At 50.2% G+C, this 24,511-nt stretch overlaps 2 protein-coding genes across 2 annotated transcripts; one reads left to right on the plus strand and one right to left on the minus strand.

Annotated features, from left to right (window-relative positions):
• Positions 1-51: 51 nt before the first annotated feature.
• Positions 52-2,431, minus strand: LOC144409413 (ras-related protein Ral-B-like). The gene is made up of 5 exons (XM_078103906.1): positions 2,030-2,431; positions 1,263-1,413; positions 969-1,177; positions 710-887; positions 52-643 (listed from the first exon to the last, which is right to left on the minus strand). The coding sequence occupies exons 2-5, from the start codon at positions 1,272-1,274 to the stop codon at positions 536-538; spliced, it is 507 nt and encodes a 168-aa protein (XP_077960032.1). The 5' UTR covers positions 1,275-1,413; positions 2,030-2,431; the 3' UTR covers positions 52-535.
• A 1,348-nt stretch (positions 2,432-3,779) lies between these two features.
• On the plus strand, positions 3,780-8,423 carry LOC120813981 (inhibin beta B chain). The gene is made up of 2 exons (XM_040169523.2): positions 3,780-4,626; positions 6,100-8,423. The coding sequence occupies exons 1-2, from the start codon at positions 4,248-4,250 to the stop codon at positions 6,879-6,881; spliced, it is 1,161 nt and encodes a 386-aa protein (XP_040025457.2). The 5' UTR covers positions 3,780-4,247; the 3' UTR covers positions 6,882-8,423.
• The last annotated feature ends 16,088 nt before the right edge of the window (positions 8,424-24,511 follow it).

Below are 24,511 nucleotides of genomic sequence, written 5' to 3' on the forward strand. Positions count from 1 at the left end.
CTCGTGTTGTTGTATTTGTATGATTGTGTGTGTGCTGCAGAAAATAAAAGCTTTCTGACAATCAACACGTTTTATTATCAAAAGGAAACAGACGATTTAAATAGATTCCCTTTGGACTACCATCATTACAAGAGAAGAAGAGGAACGCAGGAAGTGGAACACGTGGAATGCGTGGAGGCTAAATAAAGATAAGGCACAAGGACTCTTCTTCAGGTGATACAGGGTCTGTGGGAGGGACCAGCATCCGAGAGGAGCAGAACAACAACAAGAGGACCTGAGCAGGTAGTCTACCATGTACCTGTTCAGGTGGTATGCGTACTACCTGAACCGGTGTGGTGGCTCCAGGAAGTAGTCCGCATTCTTTATTTACAAACAAGAAGTGTCCTCACAAACATTCAGGTTCTTTCATAGGTGGCTTTTACACACTTGGAGAGAGAAACAAAAAAAGGAGGTGCAAGTGAGGAGTGTGTGCTCAGGTGCCCCCCCCGGCCCCCCGGCCCCCAGGTGATGGACTGTCTGGTTTTGGCGCTGGGAGCTAAAGGATGCAGCAACGCTTCTTCTTCTTCTTGCCACTCGGCCCGTTCTTGTCTTTGCTCTCCACCATCTTCTTCTTCCTGACCTCTCGCATGAGGTCAAAGAACACCTGAGTGGATTAACATGTAAGAACATATATAATATATCAAGTACATTTAAATCCCGCCGAGCTTACCTTGTCTACGTTGGCCCTGGTCTTGGCAGAGGTCTCCACGTACTGCACCCCCCCCCAGTCGGCGGCCTTGGCCACGCCCTCCTCGGCGGTCACCTGGCGCCGCTCCTCGAGGTCCGACTTGTTCCCCACCAGCAGCAGGGGGATGGCCTCCTCCTCCTTCACCCGGAGGATCTGCTCCCTGAGGAGGAGCACACAGGGGGGGCCTTAGCGCACCTCCTTTTATCTACCGCGTGTGTGTGTGTGGGGGGGGGGGGCTCACCTGAACTCGGAGATGGCGGTGAAGGACTCGCGCTCCGTGATGGAGAAGAGCAGCAGGAAGCCCTCCCCACTGCGGAAGTAGTTGTCCCTGATGGCGGCGTAGTCCTCCTGGCCCGCCGTGTCCAGGATGTCGATCTGCACGTCCTCCCCGTCCAGGACCACCTTCTTCCTGTAGCTGTCCGCCTTGGTGGGCTCGTAGTCCTCCACAAACTGAGGGGGGGGGGGGCAGAGGGTTGGTGTGTGTGTGTGACGGGGGCACAGGGGGATTGTGGGAAACGTAGAGACGAGGGCTCACCTCGTCGTACATGAACTACAGTGTGAGGGCGGACTTCCCCACCCCCCCGCTGCCCACCATGATCACCTTGTGGAGGGCCAGGGAGGTCTGGTTCTTGTTCTTACCGGAGGCCATGACCCCGCTACGTCCAGAGGCTCACAGCTCCACCCGACTACAGGGGGGGCCGGCAGAACAAGGAGAGACCAGCAGGGACGGAGAAGATGCAGAATATTAAACACCTTGAGTCCACAAGTGGGAATATTCAGAATGAGGTGCTGACTTCAGTCCAGTGTAATTAGGACACATCACTAGCAGTAGAGTCCTTGGATCGCGACATGTAAACACACTGAGGGGAGGACCCACTTGTTAGTGACCTTTCCTGCTCACTTCACTAAGGCTGCAAGGACACTACCATGAGGGTGCTGAGGAACGAGCAAGCGCAGCCAGAGGAATACAGGAGAATCATAGATGAGAAGTCAACGGACACCGTGTGTGTGTGTGTGTGTGTGTGTGTGTGTGTGTGGCAAAAGAGGAACTATCATTAATCCTGTTCCTCTCAGTTTTAAGCAGCTGACAGCGCCCACAAGCTCCCGCCCTCTGCCCAGCCTCCGATTGGTCGGGACTCCACTACCGTGGCGGCTATTGGTCGCTTGCCACGTCACTCACACGCGCCGATAAGCTAGTGGTAGATAACACTGGAGAGCGAATTTAGGCTAAAACGAGGTAAAAGCGGGCCGCAGAAAACGTAAAGATGGATCAAACAACGCGGAACCGGCCGCGCCTCTCACCAAATAACGTGTTTTCCCGCCGTTCGAAGAAGAAGCCGCCATACACCGACACGAAGTCAAACTTTCACAAGTTGACCGGCGGCCGCTCTGCCCCACCTTGGACGGTTGTACGCGGACTCCGAGCGCAGATCGCGTATTCTCGTAGGAGGATGAGTCACTCCGCGGCCAGACAGCAAACACGGAGCCGCTGCGAGAGATTCCCCTGAATCAAAGCCGAAAACAATGTTCACCGGCAAACATGTTGGGACAAAAACGCGTCATGCGGGTGATTTGTATTCGCTCAACACTGTCGTAGTTATGTGACGTAAAGTACTCGGTTCAGCTTGTGGAGTTACGGCCCCGCGAAAGAGAAACCGAGTGAGGCATCTTATGTTTTTCTCTCTTCTGAGACAACAGCAACAGGAAGTGATGTCACGAAATTCCTCGCACTTTTTAAAAATCGGAGTTGTTATCATTTAAATATTATTAATCGGAATATGTTTTAATACGCACTTGTCTGTAGTCGCACTATTTTTTTTCAGGTTACGTGTTGTTGTGGTTTTTGTTCGGGATTTAGGCAATAAAGCTCCTGTAGTTCCTCTGTCTGACACAAAGATGTCGCTGTTTCACTACTTTGTCCACGCATGGATGTCCTTTAATTAGAGGGAATGAGAAAACCTTTTATATTTAATTCCATTTCACAACACATTTCATCATTCAGCATAATTTTACACATTTAACCCAACAAGTTAAAGCAGTATATGTAGTATTGTCGGTAACATTAAGGATTCGGTAAAAACTGCGTTATGAATCTTTCAAGAGGGTGACTAAAAAACCAACCGGGTCAACACGAGCTTAACCGCTGAGCTTCATATCGATTATTGATCTGCTGAGGCTTTTATTTTGGTAATACATTGATTCAATTGGGATGTTGGATGATGTGTTGTCAATCAAACGTCATCTAGTTTTATATACAGTGATCCCTCGCCACTTCGCGGTTCACTTATCGCGGATTCGCTATTTCGCGGATTTTCATATTGCATTTTTTTTTTTTTGGTGCATTGTGCTCTGCATTCTGATTCGCTAAAAACTCACTCCCGAGCCGTTCATTACAGTTCTCCAACGTAATCGATGGTGGCATGTCGGTGTACAAGGATCTTTTTGCAAAGAAGAAAAAAGAGCGACAACAGCTGCCTATCACTATGTTCTTCTCCCGAACAAACACACCTGCACCGCGGGCTTCAGAAGAAGAGAACACTGCAGAGCGCAGTCAGGATGCAGCGGCCCAGTCTGAAGAGCAGTGAAACGGCCTACACGCGAGTCACTGTATTTGTATACATGTAATAGTTGCTAATTGTAAAAAAAAAAAAAGTTTTCTATTTCGCGGATTTCACTTATCGCGGGTCATTTTCGGAACGTAACCCCCGCGATAAACGAGGGATTACTGTACACGTAAATAAAAACACCTGTAGGTACCTCGGGATATTACCTTGTTATTATTATATTCAGTTACTTAAAAAACACATTAAACAGTACATGAACTAAAGTAAAGACTTTAAATTACATTTCCCTCAATATATTATAATACTTTCATGGAGTAAATACTAGTGCCGTGAAGGAGTACTTTGTCTCTCGTATACCGTAGTACTTGTCTTACAGTACACGCAGGTTGGTTCGGTTTGAACCCATCTCCGGGCTTAACACCCCCCGCCCCCCGCCCCTGGCTCCGCCCCCGGCCCCGCCCCGCTGCATATAAAACTTTTCGGTGTGGCGGCTCCGGGTCTCAGACGCCAGAATGGAAACGTTCCTCCCTGGCTCAGCTCCTCCTGCTCCTCTTCTTCTTCGCTGCGCAACGGCACTCCGGCAGCACCGCGCCGGGACCCGAGTGAACCGGGTCAGAGAGTAAAAGCACCGCACGGGGGTCGCTGGATGAACCCTGACTGTCACTGTGGAGTAAACCGACGTGACAGAGTGATGCTGTGAAGCTGCTCCGAACCAGACAGAGTCCGGAGGAGGACAGGAGGACGACAGGAGGAGGACAGGAGGACCGGCGGACGAGTCACCAGAGGGACCCGCCGTCACATGTGATAAGTTGTCTTCCTGATGGAACCCGTTACGCACGGAGATGCGCGCATCTTCTTCTTGACCTGAAGTTGGACCGGAGAGAGAAAAGCAGAATAAGAGGGAGACACACACACACACACACACACACACACACCGGCAGACAGAGACAGAGAAAATGAGGAGTCGCCTCCTCGGACTGGCTCTCCTCCTCGCGGGCTGCGCGCTCTCCACCCGCTGCTCTCCGCCCGGCACCGAGCCGGAGGCGCGCTCGGAGTCCCGGGACACGTGCGCATCCTGCGGCGGGGGGGCCGCGCAGTTGGACGCGCACTTCATGGATGCCGTGAAGAGGCACATCCTGAGCCGGCTGCAGATGCGCGAGAGGCCCAACATCACGCACGCGGTATCCAGGGTCGCCATGGTGACGGCGCTGCGCAAGCTCCACGCGGGAAGGCTGCGCAAGGACGGCCGGATGGAGATCCCCGACCTGGACGGGCACGCGAGGAGCAGCGAGGAGATGGAGGAGAACTCCGAGATCATCAGCTTCGCTGAGAGAGGTGAGTGGAGGAGAGGAGGAGGAGGAGGCCGTACTCATGTTCATATACAGATGTGCGTAGACCGCTGTTCATATACAGATGTTCATAGACGGATGTTCATATACAGATGTTCATATGTTCATATACAAGTTCATACAGATGTTCATAGACGGCTGTTGATATACAGATGTTTATATACAGATGTTGATTGTCATCATCAAATCAACAAGCGGCACGTTGTCCTGCTTAAAGAGGAACTCTGATTTGTGATATTTAATAACGAGCAATGATACTTTCATCCCTCAAGAAGTCATCAGGACACTGATGTTCACCAGTTGTTACTACAAAATAAAAGCCTGTGCACACGAAGCTGTCCTCACGTGTTGTTTACAGTGTAATCAGAAGCGTTTTATTTGTGTGACGTCTACTGGAAACGGATGTTATATGACGGATGAATTCATTTAGAAATACATGTAGTTTGAGCTGATGCGCGTTGCGTTCAGGTGTCTGACAGAAATGAAGACCCGTCTTCATCTTCTCGTCTTTGTTGACCACGACCTGCTCTGCCCACCCGTCCGTGTTGCTGAGTGTGTGTGTCTGTTTGTGTGTATTCTGAGGAGCCTTCAATGACATCTTGTAATGTAATCTAAAGACCATGTGACCACTTTCTGACTATTTAAATATATTAAATATATGTTTTATTTTACATGTTAAATAAAGCGCTCTTTTTTCCTGTTTTAAATTCTCATGTTTATTTTAATGTGCAGGCTGTCGTGGTCATTATATCATAATTCCACGATCATTTTTGTTTTGTTCTTTGAAGGAAATTCTTCTGCAAATCAACACATTTTATATTTCCATGTTTTTAGAGACGTTATTGAGGAATTGTTCATATTATTCGTGACCTTGGAGGTAGAAGCTTCAGAAGGAGGAACATCTTCCTCTAAACCTACTCAAACTTTTGAGGCTGCAGACTAAATTTAGCTCCTCTACTCATGAAGGGTGAATTTTGTTTTATTTATTGCTCACTAAACATGCGTCAGGCCAGAGAACCGAGAGCTAAATATTTGTCTGAGTCTCCCGGCTGGTCGCCACAACCGCCAATTACCCAGCATCCTCCCGGGCTCCTCCAGGCTTTGATCGCCGCACACCCGTGAGACGCGTGAGCTAATAGCTAGCTTTGATGCTAACGAGAACCCTGTGAGGTCTTGAGGAGGGGAGCGGTAGAGTTCTCCTCCCTGGATGGGGGGGCGGGGGGGGAGTGGGAGAGTCAGGTGGCTCTCAGGCTCTGAAGGATCTGACCACCCCCACATTTGTATATAAGCCGGGGGGATTTAGGTGAGCACTAATCAGACCGCCTTCAACACAGAGTCTTTGAACCCTCTTAAGCCCCGCCTCCTTTTCAAATGTGGGCCGCGTCGAGGGCCCCCGCACCGCTGTCTCGCTTCCAGACGCCCCCCTCCTCTGCTAACCCATCTTCTCCCTGTTCCCCAGACGACATGGTGACGTCCAAGTCCAGCCTGTTCTTCCTGGTCTCCAGCGAGGGGAACCAGAACCTCCAGGTGACCCAGGCCACCCTCTGGCTCTACTTCAAGCTGCCGCCCCCCCCCTCGGAGGCCCGCCCGCGCCGCAAGCTGACGGCCAAGGTGTACTACCAGGAGCCGGGCCCGGGCGGCCGCTGGGACCTGGTGGAGAAGCGGCTGGAGCTGAGGCGCAGCGGGTGGCACACCTTCCCGCTGACCGAGGCCCTGCGGCTGGCCTTCCAGAAGGGGCAGCGCCGCCAGAACCTGGATGTGCGCTGCGAGGGCTGCGAGGGGGGGGCGGCGGCGGCGCCGGTCCTGATGGACCGCGACGCGGACGAGTCTCACCGACCCTTCTTGGTGGTGCGGGTCCGGCGGTCCGACCCCGGCCACCGCATCCGCAAGCGGGGGTTGGAGTGCGACGGCAGGAGCAGCCTCTGCTGCCGCAAGCGCTTCTACATCGACTTCCGCCTCATCGGGTGGAACGACTGGATCATCGCGCCCTCGGGGTACTTTGGGAACTACTGCGAGGGGAACTGCCCGGCCTACATGGCGGGCGTCCCCGGCTCCGCCTCCTCCTTCCACACGGCGGTGGTCAACCAGTACCGCATGCGCGGCATGAGCCCCGGCTCCATGAACTCCTGCTGCATCCCCACCAGGCTCAGCACAATGTCCATGCTCTACTTCGACGACGAGTACAACATCGTGAAGCGGGACGTGCCGAATATGATCGTGGAGGAGTGCGGCTGCGCCTGAGCGCCGCCTTGTTCACAGCGAGCAGAATATTTATGGACCACGCACAACAACTTGTACATATATTTATGTCTGCTGATGTATTTTCTTTTATCTGCGTGAGGAGCTCTCCTGCACGTCTCGGAGAACAGTCTGTGAAGTCCTTCGTTAGATATCTGTGAGATAGTGACGACGTTCGGCTTCCTGCCGTCAGTAGACGAGGCCCCGCCTCTTTTGGAAAGGGGGCTTCTTCTTTGAACCCGACCTGAGGAGCCTTACTCCAGAAACCTCACCAACGTAAAGCACTTGGAACCAGGAGTCATGTCCACGCCGCGTCCTCAGAGTTCCACTGCGAAACCACGGGGTCGTGACGCGTCCCGCCCCAGGAGGGAGGCAGTCTGACTTCTACCCAGGCTGAAGGTGGCTACTTTTAGATGTCTTCAGATCTTCTAAGTCATTGGGGAAGTCAAAAAAAAATGATCCCTCAAGTTTTGAGGCTCTGAGATGTGAACTTCAGGTTCAAAGGTTCTGTCCCCTTTGGAAGCTTGAGACCGTGACCCCAAAAGTAAGAACAGGCCGACCCGCCGTGCCGTTCAACTGCCACAGAACCTTAAGGTGAGGAGATGCCACTCGGTTCAGTCCGCACTGAAACGCCTTGAGTCCCATGGATGGAAATAAGTGCCCCAAGAGCTATGCAATGTACAGAATTTACCCAGAGTTCAGAGGGAACTGGAGCTCTACTGACAGACTATCACCAATACCTGCGGGAGGGGGTTGAGGATGAAATTGAACCGCTGCCTTTTCTTTTGTTTCTTTAGATTCCACGAGTCCTCCAAAGCTCTTGACCTCGGCGCTGTTACGTGACGCTCGTTTTTTAGGGGGCAGCGTAGAAAAAAACAATCACGTGTAACTTTACGTCACACCTGTCAGAATATCAATGCGTTATTATTAATCACAGTTAATAACTGGGCGTTTTCTCTTTGAATTCAGAATAGTTGATTTCCAAAATAAAAGCATCCCGACTTTTTAAAACCAACGTTGGATTCCCGTCTCGTCGCTTTCTTTGGTTTCGTTTCTGCAGGAATAAAAGACGATGACGCAATCATTGACTTAAGAGTGAAACTCAAAAGGAGGCCAATCGTGACCCAGTTGGGATTCTGGTCTAAATGGACCCGGTCCCAGTGGAGCCTCCCATTCGGCACCGAGACACACTTTTTATTTTCGGGTGGTTTTGTGGCGGAGCTCCTGGAATCGCTCGCCAACGGCTGGTGGAATATTTTGCACTTCAGGTGGGGGCGGGAAAAGGGCGGGGGGGTAAAATTAAAAATGAAATCCGCCATTGAAAAAAAAAGTTATTTTTATAGAAGCAAAAATAAAATGGAGCTGTGTTGATGGAAAGAACCAAAGAGCTGTGGATGCGTGAGCGGAAGAGGTCCAATAATCCATAATCACCTTCGTCTCTTTGTTGTTAGGGGCTTCAGAAGCACATCAGATCCACAAGAACATGCTTTTCAAATACTGTGTTCTTTGTAATTGTTGCAAAAATAAATTTCTTATTACTGATGAGTTGGTTTCTGTTGAAGAATTATTTTTGAAACGTTTTTTCTTTTACATTTAATTCAACGCACATTGATAAGAATAATATTTTATATTACATTATTTTACTCGCTTTTCAAGTTAGGTTGCATGATGATGATGAACCCGTGACTCTAGTACATCTAGTAGTATTCCTGCAACGCATGCTGTATACTTCATAGTACATCTGGTAATATTGCTAAAAAACATTCCTCTACATCGTCCACTCCGACACACAAAGGCTCCTAACAGGACTAATCCGACCTGAACAAACGTCAGCGGGGCTTCAGGGGTCAAGTGTTTGACCTTCGGGGTCAAACCCCCCCACGGAGACCAGGAAACTGATGAGAAGCAGACGACGTCTTTAAAGGTGAAAGTCAAGAGAAAGAAGTGTACATTTCCATATACACACATACAGCACACACAGGAACGTTAATGCCATAAATCACTCGCCTACAGAAGGTGACGAGGGACTAGATGTTCCTCACCTGCTCGATATCCACACATTCCTCACACCAACCACGTCCAAACACTGAAAGAACGAGACAAAGAGTATCAATGGAATCGAGTGGTGGTAGAACTAGACGAATGAGGAAAACAATGAGGAGGAGGGAGGAGGACAAGGAGAAGACGATGGAGGAGAAGAATGAGGAAGAGGAGGAGACCTGTCTGCTCCTCCTGATTCTCCTGATGGTGGAGAATGAGTGGAATGTTCGGCTGCACCTATGAAAATATGTCACATCTCTGGGTTTGGGTTTTCCTGGAGACAGGAGGAGCTCTGAAGATCTGGAGGACCCTTCAGGTGAAGAGGTTGAACTGCACATAGAATACAAACTGATGTTTTGTGTCAATCATCTCATTATTGCCATTTCTATTTTTATCATCATCACAACGTCGTCCATATTCTGGTGTGTTGAGCGATCAATCATTTGTTGTGATCCACACCTCCTCGGATGCTCCTCCTCCTGACTTCTCCTTCAGGTCCCCAGAAGCCATGAGTGGAGGTGAGTCACAGTCTGGAGGGAGGACCTCTTCTCTGATTAGTCCAGAGTCGTCTCAGGGTGCAGCGTTACTGTTCTTTCATGAGAACATCTAAGCATCTAACCAGAGCATCCGAGGGTCTTTTGAGAACATCTTCAGATCTATTCGGAGCATCTGAGGATCTCATCATCGGAGGATCTCATCGGAGGTCCTGAGGAAAGCTATTGTGCTGCATGAATTGAGTTCTTCAGATCCTTTTTATTCAGATACTTTGCACCTCTTCAGGAATATGTGTCTGATGTTCTTCTTCGTATTGTTCTTCAGCTTGTTGTTGTTTTGCTCCTTCTTCTCGTCCCTCAGCCGAGCTCCTCTCGCGGTGTGGAGGTGCTTGTCTCATCGGCTGGTCCTCTTCCTTCTTCTGAGAAACAACAGTCTTTTGAGGAATTTGAAGATGGCGGTGAGCAATGATGTAATTCATTGTTGTGTTGGGGGGCACACGGGGGCTGGTGGGGGGCATTGTGCTCTAAATGCTCCAGATGGTTCATTCTAAGCCGGAGCTTCTGCTGCATCGCTGCGTCCAACTGACCCACCAGCACCATGAATACTGATGAGCATGAGGAGGAGGCCCATTAGAATATTCATGGCTCTAATCTGGGAGGCGGAGGAGGAGGTGATCAGCTCCTCTAACGCGTAAGCCTGATCCCCGATTCTAGGCCAGGGGAACCCGAGGAACCGGAGAATCCTCTGTACATCCACACAGCCTCTATCATAATGGAATAAATATATATATGAATAATAGTTTTTTATTTCCCAGATTTATTTCCCGCTCTCCATCACTGCTGCTTCTGCTCCACCGTCTTTCACTCCGTCTCTTTTCTTTTTCCCATCATGCTTTGTTCTCATTGGGACTGTTGGGCTTTGAATGATTAGCGGAGGATTTAAATGGTCGAGGTGATCAAGGTGGAGCAGGAACAGGTGGGACTCCGTTCCTTCCCCTTTCTGCTCGTCCTCTCTGAGGCCGCTCAGCAGTTCTGGTGTCGCGGGGCCGGTCTGGTGGATCGGCCTTGGTGGACGGGGGTGGAGGAGGTCTTGGGACACTAAGCTGTTTCTGTGGCCTCAAGGCTCAAACGCAAGTCCTGATCGCAGGTATTGATAAACTGATTTTATCATGGAACTCCCCGAACATTCAGGGAGCTGCTTGACCACTAGACCCGGGCCGAGGACTCGACACCCGGGCCGAGGACTCGACACCCGGGCCGAGGACTTGACACCCGGACTCAGGACTCGACACCGGACTCAGGACTCGACACCCGGGCCGAGGACTTGACACCCGGGCCGAGGACTCAACACCCGGGCCGAGGACTCAACACCCGGGCCGAGGACTTGACACCCGGACTCAGGACTCGACACCCGGGCCGAGGACTTGACACCCGGGCCGAGGACTCGACACCCGGGCCGAGGACTCGACACCCGGGCCGAGGACTCAACACCCGGGCCGAGGACTTGACACCCGGGCCGAGGACTCAACACCCGGGCCGAGGACTTGACACCCGGGCCGAGGACTCAACACCCGGGCCGAGGGGTCGAGACCCCCTGAGGCCTTTACATTGAGAGAAGATGTAGCGCCACACTTCATGTAGAAGGTTTTCATTGAACCAAAACGTCTTTATGGCCTTTATCTTTTTTTCAGCGCGCGCTGCTCAGACCTTCTCTCGGCTCCATATCGATGTTCATCTGTGACTTATTAGAATCAGCTGTTCCTTCCTGTGCTCCCATCAGGCCTCAGAGTGTAGTTCAGGTTCTCCCCACTTCACCGAAGGACACATTACCTCCTTCATCCGGACGGAGACGTCTTCCAAGGACCTCTGTGACCTCTGACCCCCTCACACGGGTCTGAGTTCTTCTGCCTGACACCCGGTCCGAAGGCAAGGCGTTTTCTCCCATGGCCGCCAAAGGTCCCCGAAGGCCCCCGAAGGCCCCCGAAGGCCCGGCTCACCTCCCGGCGGGCTAATCGCCCCCTGTGGGGGACCAGCTGAGAAGGGCGGCCTGCAGGATGTACGACTTGTGTGATTAAGAGGCTCAGCTGACTTTGTGCGAGGGGAACAAAACGCTATTGTTGGCTTGAGGTGGACAACGACACACGTAGAAGATCTTCTGACGGGTCGGAGCTGGAATAAGAAAGATTCACCAGCACGTCGCTCTACCAGGAACTACAGGTCGCTTTGGTTGACTTTGGTGTTGTGGTGGTGTTGGTGCGTTGGGTGATGGAGCTACAGGTGGAGGAGACTTGTGGAGATAAGAGCTAGCAGAAGATCGTTTCACCAGAGGTCCAGTACGACGTGGAACATTAACGTACTCTGTGAAACGATTGCCGAGGTTCTCGAAGTGTAAACTTGTTGGGAAATAAGAATCATGTCGAGTAAAATCATTTCAGTAAGAAATATAAATACACAACCTTTCTGATGACCCCCGACCCAGTAGACCACACACACACACACAGACACACACACAAACGCACACACACACACACACAGACACACACACACACACACACACACACAGACACACACACAGGCACACACACACACAAACGCACACACACGCACACACAGACACACACACACACACACGCACACACAGACACACACACACACACACACACACAAACACGCACACACACACACACAAACACACACACACAGACACACACACACACAGACACACGCACAGACACACACACAGACACACACAAACGCACACACACACACACACACACACACGCACACAAACACACACACACACACACACAGACACACACACAGACACACACACACACACACACACACACACACACACACACACACACACACACACACACACACACAGGGGCCTGTGATGGTGTTTAGCAGCAATCAGCACCGCGGCCTCCTGAGATCATTTATGGAAATGTGTGTTCACTTTGAGGGCCGATAGGAATCATGTGACGTGTTTGTGGCACAATTGGGAGATTTGTTGCAGGCGAGCGGGGGGGGCGGGGGGGGGTTGGGGGCGGGGGGGGCTGTCGGTCACAGCGCCTGCCCCCCCCAGGACAAGGAGGACTCATTCCCAAACGTGAGGCAAAGATTTATCTCCACATCTACTCTATTTAACAGTAACTATAAGTTATTAAACCGGAGGATCCAGATCTTAGATTTACAACCAAGGTCGTCTTTTCATGTTAGAAGTAACAGCCTTCACATGCGACCCCCCCCCCCCCCCCCCCCCCCCCCAAACAGACTGGAAAGGCCCAAAACTTATTTACGGTCTGTTTGGGCCTTTTTAATTCTATATATGGGAAACGTTTTGTCCCCTCGGAGGTTCAAGCCGAGGTTTGATGCTCTGTGAGGTTCCTCCTGTTGGAGGAATCATCTCACAGCAGCTCACTTATTTACTTCTTATCTTCAGTCCGTCTGACAGACATCATGTTCATCATGTTCATCATATTCATGTTCGGGTCCGGCCCTCACGCTTCTCATAAGGAAACTTTTTCTCCACATCAGACAAGATGATTGTCATCAATGTGATTTCCTTCCCCAGGGAGGAACCGACAACTTGACCCCTGACCCCTCACCACTGGTAATCAGAAGGAAACGCCAACAGCACGGAGCAATAAATCACCCTCAGCAGTGACTGCCCCATCAGGTAGTGGGTGGGTGGAGGGAATGGGTGGAGGGGCCTTATAACACCGCCAGGAGCCAGCTGCAGGCCGACCTGAAGCTTCAGAGAACAGGTGAGACGCCTCAATGATTGGAGGGGCCGAGTGATACCTGCAGCTTCTCACAGTAACTGGAACAAGATGTCCTCTGGGGGGGGGCTGTGTTTGGGCTGGAAGGCGATGGGAGAGAATCGTACCGTCAATGGGTCGGGTTCCTAATGCGCACAGCGAAGTTCAGAGGCGCTCTGTGCCGCCAATACCAAGAGCCCCCCCCGCCCCCGGTGGTCAATGGCATGGAGGCGTTCTACAGCAGCTTAATGCTCTGCCCATCTCCTTCAGTGCCGAGCAACAGGCATAAAGACACATTGTGAACGTGGCAGAAACTGAGCCGTCTGATCTGGAGCTCCTGGTTGCAGTTCATACGGGGGGGGGGCAGGGGGGGGGACACCAGGTCCAACGCCAGGTTGGGGAGCTGATCTCAGATGAAATATCGTCATCTGTTAAAGAGGAACTCCGTGGGGGCCAAAGACACCATGAGCTCCAGGTTTGGGTCGAATATCCTACAATTCCCAGAATGCAGCGTTCTTCTGCGGTTCTGTTCAGCCCGCTCAAGGCCCGCTGGTTTGGGCTAAATCACTTCTCCATGTTGCTGGATGGCAGAACCTTTCTATCTATGTGGAATCTGAACCCTGAAGAAGAAACAAGCCGTGAGAGGAGCTGATGAAGAACCAGATGTCTGAGCACCACTGCAGGGCCTCCATCTACTAGGTGTACCTGGGTTTTCCCTGAGGTCAAAGGTCACCTCTGAGGGGGATGGGGGGCAGGTATCCCCCCGTCCAGCTCTGTGTCTACAGAACTCCTCTAAGCCCCTCCCTCAGAGCGACCTCCTCCCATTCCTTTGCTTCTATGTTATTTTGTGGGGGGGGGGTTAGCTTAGCCACACATTAGCATCCTGAAGTGGCGAGAGAGGCGACGGCGCTCAGAACCTCCAACCGCTGGTACGGAACCCGGCTGCTGTTCTTCTTCATTGGTAAAACTCTTCTTATGAATCGCAGCTCTGAGGCTCACGGAGGCAAAGGGAATACATGATTAGTATGGGGGGGGCAGGGGGGGTTATTACCATGATAAGGGCAGCGCAACCAAAAGCCATTTTGCGGCCTTTGTTTCAGCGGAGCAGCTGTCATTGGAGCAGCATTATGCATTTGGGATTCCTCTATGCTAATTCGTTTAGGAGGGGGGGGCAATTTTTCCCAACAATAAAGCACTGGGGCATCGAACAGAAAGCCTTTTATGGCACAGACCCGGGGTGCCCCAAGCCGTGCCAAGTCAAACAATGGCTCACCCCCCCCATCAATACCGGCCGATCAGAGAGGATCTACTTCATCTCGTCACGACGTATCAAAGAATAAACGGCACCATTCACACACACACATTTCATGGCCTGAAACTACTTGTTTGTAGTTATTATATTAATATAAAACCACAAACTTTACCAAGCTTATGCGCCAAGAGGAAGAAGATCATTCATCTTTTTATTGTCTTAATATTGTAAATGAGGTCACCCTGTTTCATGGGCTCAAATCAGCAAATAATATCACTATATATAAAGATACACACATGTATACATATATATTAATTTATATATATAAATATATATGATACCTGTGACCAATGATTCCATCTGCCTTGTTAATAACCACATTATATCACACAAAGCAACTTTAATTATTTCATAATCACTGTACAGCTTAATAAACTCTTTCATATCATCTCATTTATATCAGATATATTATATATTATAACAGATATTTGCATTTTTCTCCTGTTTGAGTCATTTGAGGGTCAACAATCGTAGTATTTTTTGTACATTTGGGATATTTTGGACTATAAACTGTATTTCACCATTTATCTATTTGGCTTATTAGTCTTTAGTGGTACAAACAATGTCCAGTTATTTCATATTGAAACTTTAGTCTGGGTTCAGGTCTAGAGACTAAATATTAATATTCATTTAAATATACATATGTGTATATATATATATATATATATACACATATATATATACATATATATATATGTATATATATATATATGTATATGTATATATATATATGTATATATATATATATGGTTTCTATGAATGAAAGTACGTATTCTACTTTCATGTGCGTGTGTGTGCAGATGTGGAGATGAACATGTGTCTGAGTGGTAGGAGCTCACACACGTCTCTGAGGGGGGGGGGGGTGGATGACAGCGCGTCGCCCCAGGCCCCCCCCCCTCCTCAGCAAGCAAAGTCAACTCAAATTGGGTTATTGGAGACCTCGGGCTGAGCAGCCGGGGCCACCAGGACTCCAAAATAAAGCCCCCCTCCCCCAAAATAGACCACCGCCGAAAAACCAGGTTACTGCCGGCAGAGAAGACAGAGAAACGGACCCTCGGGACCCTCGGGATGTGAAGGAGGGGGGAGGCGGGTTTAGAGGTCACACGTTGACCCCCGGGGGGAAAAATCAATGGGGTCATTATCACCAAGGACAACGAGATTACAACCAATCGCAATGCAGGATTATCTGATGGAAACGGACCCCTCAGGAAGGTGGGGAGGAAGGTCTTCTCCATCAGGTGGAGTCTGGGGAGGAGAGGTGGATCCTCTTCATTCGCCATCAAGTGGTTGAGGACACCACAATGGACCTCCATCAGGTGGAGAGAACTCCACCATGGAGGAGAGTAAACTCCTCCTTTATGTCCATCAGGTGGAGAGAACTCCACCATGAAGGAGAGTAACCTCCTCCTTTATTTTCATCAGGTGGAGAGAACTCCACCATGTAGGAGAGTAACCTCCTCCTTTATGTCCATCAGGTGGAGAGAACTCCAGCATGGAGGAGAGTAACCTCCTCCTTTATGTCCATCAGGTGGCACCCGAAGCAGCAGAACCATGGAGGACAGGAAGCTCTGCTTTATTCTACTCGTAGATGTTCATCTTGGACATCTCTGCTCAGAGGAAATAACAGAGGATTTCACCGTGATTTTCAACAGGAACAAAGCTGACGTAGATTAGACCCCTTCAGAGGATAATCGGGCCTGATTGCCATGCGTTGGGGCTCACATGTGGGGGGTGGGGAATGGCCAATGGGTGGGGGTGGATGTGTGTGTGTTTGGGGGGGGTCATGTAGAACAGGGGCTTGTCCAAACATCTTGTCCGGCTCTATTCTGACAGCAGGATTAGAAGCACCTGCCACAGGGACAAAGAAGGGCCTCCAGCCAGATGAATGAAGTGCCACTAGCGGCTAAGCCCCGCCCCCAAACGAGGCCCTCGCTGATCCTCAGGGCCCTGACCGAGGGGCCCGACATAAGGAGTCCAAAGGTTCTCCCAGTGGAGACGTTCTCAGGTCTCAGGTCAGCTGGAGGAGAGGTAGGAGAAGATGAAGCTTTTGATCACATCAAAAGATAATAATTCAGGAAGAAGGAATCTAGTGTTTGTTGAGACTAAACTTAAGTCAACAAGTTATCAAACGAAATGACTAAAACTATGAAGTGCAGCTGAAATATGACTTGATGCTGAAACATGTCGACGAGTTCTCCAAAAAGTAAATGTTTAACACTAAAGGAAGGAGACGGAAGTGCTTCTAATAAACGTCCTTCCTTTCCTTCCCTTCGTCCCCTTCCTTTCCTGCCTATCCTTCCTTTCCTGCCCTCCATCAACACACAGCAGGTTGAATGTCTCTGAGGTTGTTGTTGGTTGAGGGGGGCAGGAGGGGGGGCGTGGGGGATTACTGGGGTAACAGCAGCCTTCGGGGATCCTCCGCATTGCAGCCCCGGGGGTTATGGGGGAGGCGGGGGGGGGGGGGGGGGGGGGGGTAGTACGTCGAGTCAATCTGCTTCAGACTCGGAGGAAACAGGAAGGAAGTCGGATGGACGCTGTCAGGTGTCATGGTTCCACCTCACTTCAAAAGAGACGAGAGAGGAGATCATCATCTCTCCAATATTCTCCAGGTGTTTTATAGCAGAGGATGAAGCCTCCACCCCCCCCTCACCCACACACCCCAAAGCCCCCCCCCCTCCCTCACCCACACACCCCAAAGCCCCCCCTCTACTTTCGGCCCCTCCCTGTGTTTTTGGCCTTTCTGGTCCAGTTCCCATTTCTAAGCCCCGGGGCGCTGACAGTAGCGTACGTGATCATCAGGATTCACGAGAGAGGGAGGGAGAGAGAAAAAGACAGAGACAGACAGACAGAGAGACAGATAGGGACAGACAGACAGACAGAGGGACACGGACACAGAGAGACCCTTGGTACAGGTGAGCGTTGGTCAGCCCAATTTTCAGCTCTATGATCAAATGAATCTAATCCAAGTGTTTTTATTTTGAAAGGATATAAGTGGGTGGGGGGGGGGGGGGGGGGTGTAGACAGAGTCTGATTTGACACACATACACACTCAGAGAGATTGTTAAATGCGTCCTTCCTTAAAAGGGTTATTATTAGAATTCACTTTTTGGGGGCTTTTATTTTGAAAGGATATAAGTGGGTGCTGCGCTTATCAATGGCAAACTGCCGTCTTCATACAAACAACTGAGGAGCTTCTCGGGGACGAGGTCACCAAGGATTATGATCAGCTGACTCACAGGTTCGGATCCTCTCACCTCGATGGGCTCCGCGTTTCTTTGTTTTTGAGAGCCGAGCCCCAGAAGCAGAGCTCTGGGTTTGTTTGGCCTTCAAATATCTGTCTATGAAACGCGACCCCGCGTGACCAATGCTCTGTTGGGGTTTGTGCCGGTGGTCCCGGCCTGGACGGAGGATGGAGGGGGGGGTGGTTGTAGGTGGGGTACCGCTTATTATCAACGAGGCGCGGGAAAACAAAGGGGTGAAAGAAAAGCCTTCTCCAGACCCGGGATGAAGTCAGAGAGCTAATCCTCGGCTTAAAGGGCTTCAGGTTTGGTTTCATCCACCTGCAGAATGACGGAGAAGGTTTCTACAACTCCACCAGGAACGGTGGTGACCTTCAGATGTTCATGTGAGACAAATCACAGATGTTTTTATTATCAATAACAGGATGAAAGTATTTTAAAAGTAAGAACACACATGTTGGTGTATGGTTCCTGGATAATAGATAAGTTCAAGACTAAAGCATTTATAAGGCGTTCTGGGCCTTTTTAAATCCTATTTAAATCACATTTAGAGGACTGGGAGGTTCATCAGCTGGTGTGTGTTTTTCCCTTCTATGGTTTCTATTCTACATATCGTTGTTTCCACTAAAAAAATATAGCCGAGGTGCCTCTGGAGCAGTTTATCTACACAGGTTCTTCAGCACACTGCAGACACCTTGTAACATTTTTAGAAACCTCTAGACACCTCTGGACACCTCTAGCAACCTGTAGGAACCCTTCGACCTCTCCAGAAACCTGTAAAAACCTTAAACACCTCTACAAACCTCTAGGAACCATAGACACCTCTAGAAACCTGTAGGAACCCTTCGACCTCTCCAGAAACCTGTAAAACCTTAAACACCTCTACAAACCTCTAGAAACCTTTACAAACCCTTAGACCTCTCCAGAAGCCTGCAAAAACCTTAGACACCTCTAGAAACCTGTAGAAACCCTTCAACCTCCCCAGAAACCTGTAAAAACCTTAGACACCGCTACAAACCTCTAGGAAACTGTATAAACTCTTATACCTCTCCAGAAACCTGTAAAAACCTTAGACACCTCTAGAAACCTGTAGGAACCCTTCGACCTCCCCAGAAACCTGTAAAAACCTTAGACAGCTCTACAAGACTCTAGAAACCTGTACAAACTCTTATACCTCCCCAGAAACCTGGAAAAACCATAGACACCTCTAGAAACCTGTAGAAACCTTAGACACCTCTACAAACATGTAGAAACCCTTCAACCTCCCCAGAAACCTGAAAAAACCATAGACACCTCTAGAAACCTGTAGAAACCTTAGACACCTCTACAAACCTGTAGAAACCCTTCAACCTCCCCAGAAACCTGTAAAAACCTTAGACACCTCTAAAAACCTGTAGAAACCCTTCGACCTCTCCAGAAACCTGGAAAAACCATAGACACCTCTAGAAACCTGTAGAAACCTTAGACACCTCTACAAACCTGTAGAAACCCTTCAACCTCCCCAGAAACCTGTAAAAACCATAGATACCTCTAGAAACCTGTAGAAACCTTAGACACCTCTACAAACCTGTAGAAACCCTTCAACCTCCCCAGAAACCTGTAAAAACCTTAGACACCTCTAAAAACCCGTAGATGCCTTGAGAAGCCTTGAGAAACCTTGAGACATCTGTGGAAACCAGTAGAGACCTTTAGAAACCAATCGACAAATCTAGACAACTTTAGAAACCAGAATGACGCCAATGCTCAGATCCTAGATAGACACCTCTAAAAACCTGTAGAAACCCTTCGACCTCTCCAGAAACCTGGAAAAACCATAGACACCTCTAGAAACCTGTAGAAACGTTAGACACCTCTACAAACCTGTAGAAACCCTTCAACCTCCCCAGAAACATGTAAAAACCATAGACACCCCGAGAAACCTGTAGAAACCTTAGACACCTCTACAAACCTCTAGAAACCTGTATAAACTCTTATACCTCTCCAGAAACCTGTAAAAACCTTAGACACCTCTAAAAACCTGTAGAAACCCTTCGACCTCCCCAGAAACCTGTAAAAACCTTAGACACCTCTACAAACCCGTAGATGCCTTGAGAAGCCTTGAGAAACCTTGAGACATCTGTGGAAACCAGTAGAGACCTTTAGAAACCAATCAACAAATCTAGACAACTTTAGAAACCAGAATGACGCCAATCCTCAGATCCTCACTTTTAAATTACTCTGGAAACCAATGAGCATTTCTTTGAATATGTCCATTGAGAGTCTGCAGTATATGGCCTAAAGAAAAGCCTTCTGGGGGGTGAGGGTTGGATTTCGGACCTGAGGGCACTGGCTATACATAACTTATTGATAGATGCTCCTGTGAGCTCTTCCCAACATCATTAATTTGCTCTATTTTCAGAGAACTCCACACAATGGGCCCAATGAGTCCGACATACAGTAATCATCCATCATTGTCTGGGTTCTTTGTCGAGAGGGGTAGGGGGGGTTTAAGGCTCCTAGCTGGAACTTGAGGTATGTTCTGTAAGCAGTGGCTGCAGCTGGTTCTTCTGGATCCTGGCAGAGATCGTCTCATTCATAAATATTTACTTTTTAACAAAGTATAAAGTATTTAAATATCTATCTTGGCTTTATTTAGGTAGTATTGTAATGGGAAATGATTCAATATTCTCTGCAGAAATTCCCTCAGTTTGTGTTCACGCGTAAGTAGCAGCTAGCTTAGTAAGCTAATAAATGGCTCAATAGTTCCTAAATGTCAGCCAATTAATCCTTATTGTCTTTCCCTTCATTGAGTCGCAGCCTGATCGGCACTCATCTGGCCGGATTCTGCAAACATCTAAAGGAGAGGTGTGGATCCACCAGCAGCTGTTAACCAGTACAACCAGTACAAACCAGTACCACCAGTCAAACCAGTAAAAACAGGGGGGGTCAAAAAAGTTCGATCTGGTTCGGGACAAAGAGCCATTGGGGAGCCGACAAGCTTGTGCACTTGGGAGGGGGGTAATCTGTGGTCTTTTTAAAACACATCTTCTCTCACGCCGAGGCAGGACCCGGTCTTTTCAGGACCGCTTGACTTCCCCGACTATCTGATAGCCTTTCTCCTTTTACACGGGGCCTTTATGGGGACAAAGTGCCCTCACCTTACGCCCCCTCCCCCCCTGCGCCCCCCCCGAGTCAGGTGTGCTGTCCACGGCGCTGAAAGGAGGATCACTGACCTGGATACACAAAGGGGGGCAGGGGGTCCGGATCACAGCCTTAGGTTACAGTTATGAGAGATATGAAAGACTTTGATGACTCTGTGGAGGTTGTTGTTGTTCTTAAATTAAAGGTAAACAATGTACACATATTTCAAATAGAATATATTTCAGATCTCTTTTCTCCTAATCAGCAGCACAGCTTCACCACATTGATGTAGTACTCTGAGGAGGATACATAAATAAATACACTTACATGTACTTTGGTCTACCAGCTGAAATCCGTGTGTGAGCGAGGCTGCAGGCTGATTGATGCTGGATACAAATCCTTCCCGATATACTTATTTACGAGAAGCTTTGCATGTGGCTCTTCCAGGTGGGGGATCCTCAGGAACCTCTCGGCTGACCTTGAGTTGATCTTGAGTGGGGAACAAGAACTAGCACCACCCCTTTGCTTCTCAGAGAGGAGAAAGAAGAGTTTCTCACAGGAAACAACCTTGACTCCTCTAAGGTCGACCAAACACGGATAGATGTTTGTGAGGCATCCTCCTGTTAATGAGCGGGGGGTTAAATATGGTCAATGTGGGGCTCCGGTTCCTGGAAATGGAAGGATATTATCTCAAGGACACAGGTGTAATCGCCAAAATAAAAGCATTCCCAACTGAAGAGTCCGAGGAGCGGGGATAGATGATAAGCCGACCTCTCAGTGTGTGTGTCCTTGTGTGTGTGTCTGTGTGTTGTCCAGATGTTGACCTCCTCACAGCAGCTCTTTCGTGGAGTTTTTTTTAGGGGAACGCCACAGTGACAAGAGATCCGGGCCGTCTGCAGAGAGAACAACAAGCTCTTAACGTAATCCATCTCTCCTACGGTGACAAACGAGGCGTGTAAGCGTTTACGGTCGCCATTGTGCCCGAGGCCCTGCCCCTCCGCCGCCTCTCCTTCCTGGGCCCTTTCACAATAAGAGACGCTTTTCCCAGGACTGTTGTTCATGGAGTCCTGTGCGCCGCATCATGGTCGTAACTCACAGTCACAGACCCAGAGAGACATCGAGGGCCAGAGGACATCATGGGGCTCCAAGTTGAGACTCACAACCCAACGATAGCGACAAGACGGCCATGAGGGCGAAGGAGGGGCCATGAGGGCGAAGGAGACGCCATGAGGGCGAAGGAGACGCCATGAGGGCGAAGGAGACGCCATGAGGGCGAAGGAGGGGCCATGAGGGCGAAGGAGACGCCATGAGGGCGAAGGAGGGGCCATGAGGGCGAAGGAGACGCCATGAGGGCGAAAGAGGGGCCATGAGGGCGAAGGAGACGCCATGAGGGCGAAGGAGGGGCCATGAGGGCGAAGGAGACGCCATGAGGGCGAAGGAGGGGCCATGAGGGCGAAGGAGGGGCCATGAGGGCGAATGAGACGCCATGAGGGCGAAGGAGGGGCCATGAGGGCGAAGGAGACGCCATGAGGGCGAAGGAGGGGCCATGAGGGCGAAGGAGACGCCATGAGGGCGAAGGAGGGGCCATGAGGGCGAAGGAGACGCCATGAGGGCGAAGGAGACGCCATGAGGGCGAAGGAGGGGCCATGAGGGCGAAGGAGACGCCATGAGGGCGAAGGAGACGCCACCGGTGTCCCGGGTTAACGAGCTACCGGTTTAACTGGTGACTCAGAGCTCAGCGCGCGGCTCCTGTGGTTGCAGACTGTTGTAACTGTTGCAGAGACCTGAGTCCCTCTTATCCCTCGTATTGATTATTTGTTGATCATAAGTTCTTATTTCTGATTAAGTAAATAACTGACTACTTGAAGGTCCTCCGAGTTCGTCAAGCAGAGCGGTTCAGTCCCAGAGGAGTAGACCGACAACTCGTTCCTTATGACCCCCCCCTCTCCCAGAATGGACCCGTCCTAACCACGGCAACAGGGAAGCATGCATAGCTAACCGCCGCTGGCCCTTTGTGCGGCTCTGAGGCGCACAGCCTGCCGGGGTCCCTGGCATCAAACCCCACATGCATAATATGAAATGTATTCCCAGGCCGGGCCGGTTCAAATTCATTTTAAAGTGTTTACCCGGGTCAAACAAAGCGGGCCGCGTTCACGCCAGTTATCTGCTGATCTGTCAGTTGGCTGAGAGGAGGTGCACTTAAAGAGCGCCTCTTTCACCGGCGCTCCTCCGGCACAAAGAGACCGAGAAGTCCCGGAGCGGAGCACGGCTCGGCATTGTGTGGCAAAATGAGCCAATTTCCATAAGCGATTGGGAGGACAATGTCTTAAACAAGCGTGCATGGGGAGAGACAATGAGCGGGGACAAAGGAGCGTCCTCCAGTTACAGAGGAGGAGGAGCCGGGGAACCAGGGACGACCATCATCAGAATAATCATTCTCAGATAAAGTCACAATAAAAGAGCAACCACCTTCTGGCATTGTGTTGGATCTACGGGTAAACAAGAATCCTAAAGGTTTCAGACTATTGAAGCGTCCTGACTGTAGTCCAGCTCCCTGGAGGTCACAAGTAAACTTCATCACGTCTCCCGGCTGGAGGACGGCGTGCACATGGTAGGACGTTTACCCAGAGCCCTCTGAGGAAGAGAGCGAGACGTAAAGGCAGGTTCCCCTTCTCCTTTTCCTCAAGACCAAGGAACAAGTGGAGGACGACGAGGATGAGGAGCGAGAAGAGGATGGAGGAGGACTTGGAGAATGAGGAGGAGCAGGCTGAGGATGAAGATGAGAACTAGGAGGGGGGGAGGACAAAGAGAAGGAGGATAGAGGAAGAGAAGGATGAAGGGAGTGGAGGATGCAGGAAGAGGAAAAGGATGGAGGAAGTGGAGGATGCAGGAAGAGGAAAGGATGGAGGAAGTGGAGGATAGAGGAAGAGGAAAGGGTTGGAGGAAGTGGAGGATGCAGGAAGAGGAAAGGATGGAGGAAGTGGAGGATAGAGGAAGAGGAAAAGGTTGGAGGAAGTGGAGGATGCAGGAAGAGGAAAGGATGGAGGAAGTGGAGGATGCAGGAAGAGGAAAGGATGGAGGAAAGTGGAGGATGCAGGAAGAGGAAAGGATGGAGGAAGTGGAGGATAGAGGAAAAGGATGGAGGAAGTGGAGGATGCAGGAAGAGGAAAGGATGGAGGAAGTGGAGAATGCAGGAAGAGGCAAGGATGGAGGAAGTGGAGGATAGAGGAAAAGGATGGAGGAAGTGGAGGATGCAGGAAGAGGAAAGGATGGAGGAAGAGGAAAGGATGGAGGAAGTGGAGAATGCAGGAAGAGGAAAGGATGGAGGAAGTGGAGGATAGAGGAAAAGGATGGAGGAAGTGGAGGAGTGGAGGATGCAGGAAGAGGAAAGGATGGAGGAAGTGGAGGATGCAGGAAGAGGAAAGGATGGAGGAAGTGGAGACACTTATGAGCTCCATTCAGCTCATGCTTTGGGGACAGAGAGCGACAATGAGGATCAACATGGGAACCAGAGTGCGTTACAGTCTCATGTTCACGCACACACACACACACGCACACACGCACACACACACACACGCGCGCACACACACACACACACACACACACACACACAGCTTTGTGGGGAGCTGAGGATGTCACTGCCCCCCCTTCACTCTGCAGCTCA

The sequence above is a fragment of the Gasterosteus aculeatus genome, chromosome 1 (genome assembly GCF_964276395.1).
Source record: "Gasterosteus aculeatus chromosome 1, fGasAcu3.hap1.1, whole genome shotgun sequence".
Taxonomy (NCBI): Eukaryota; Metazoa; Chordata; class Actinopteri; order Perciformes; family Gasterosteidae; genus Gasterosteus; species Gasterosteus aculeatus.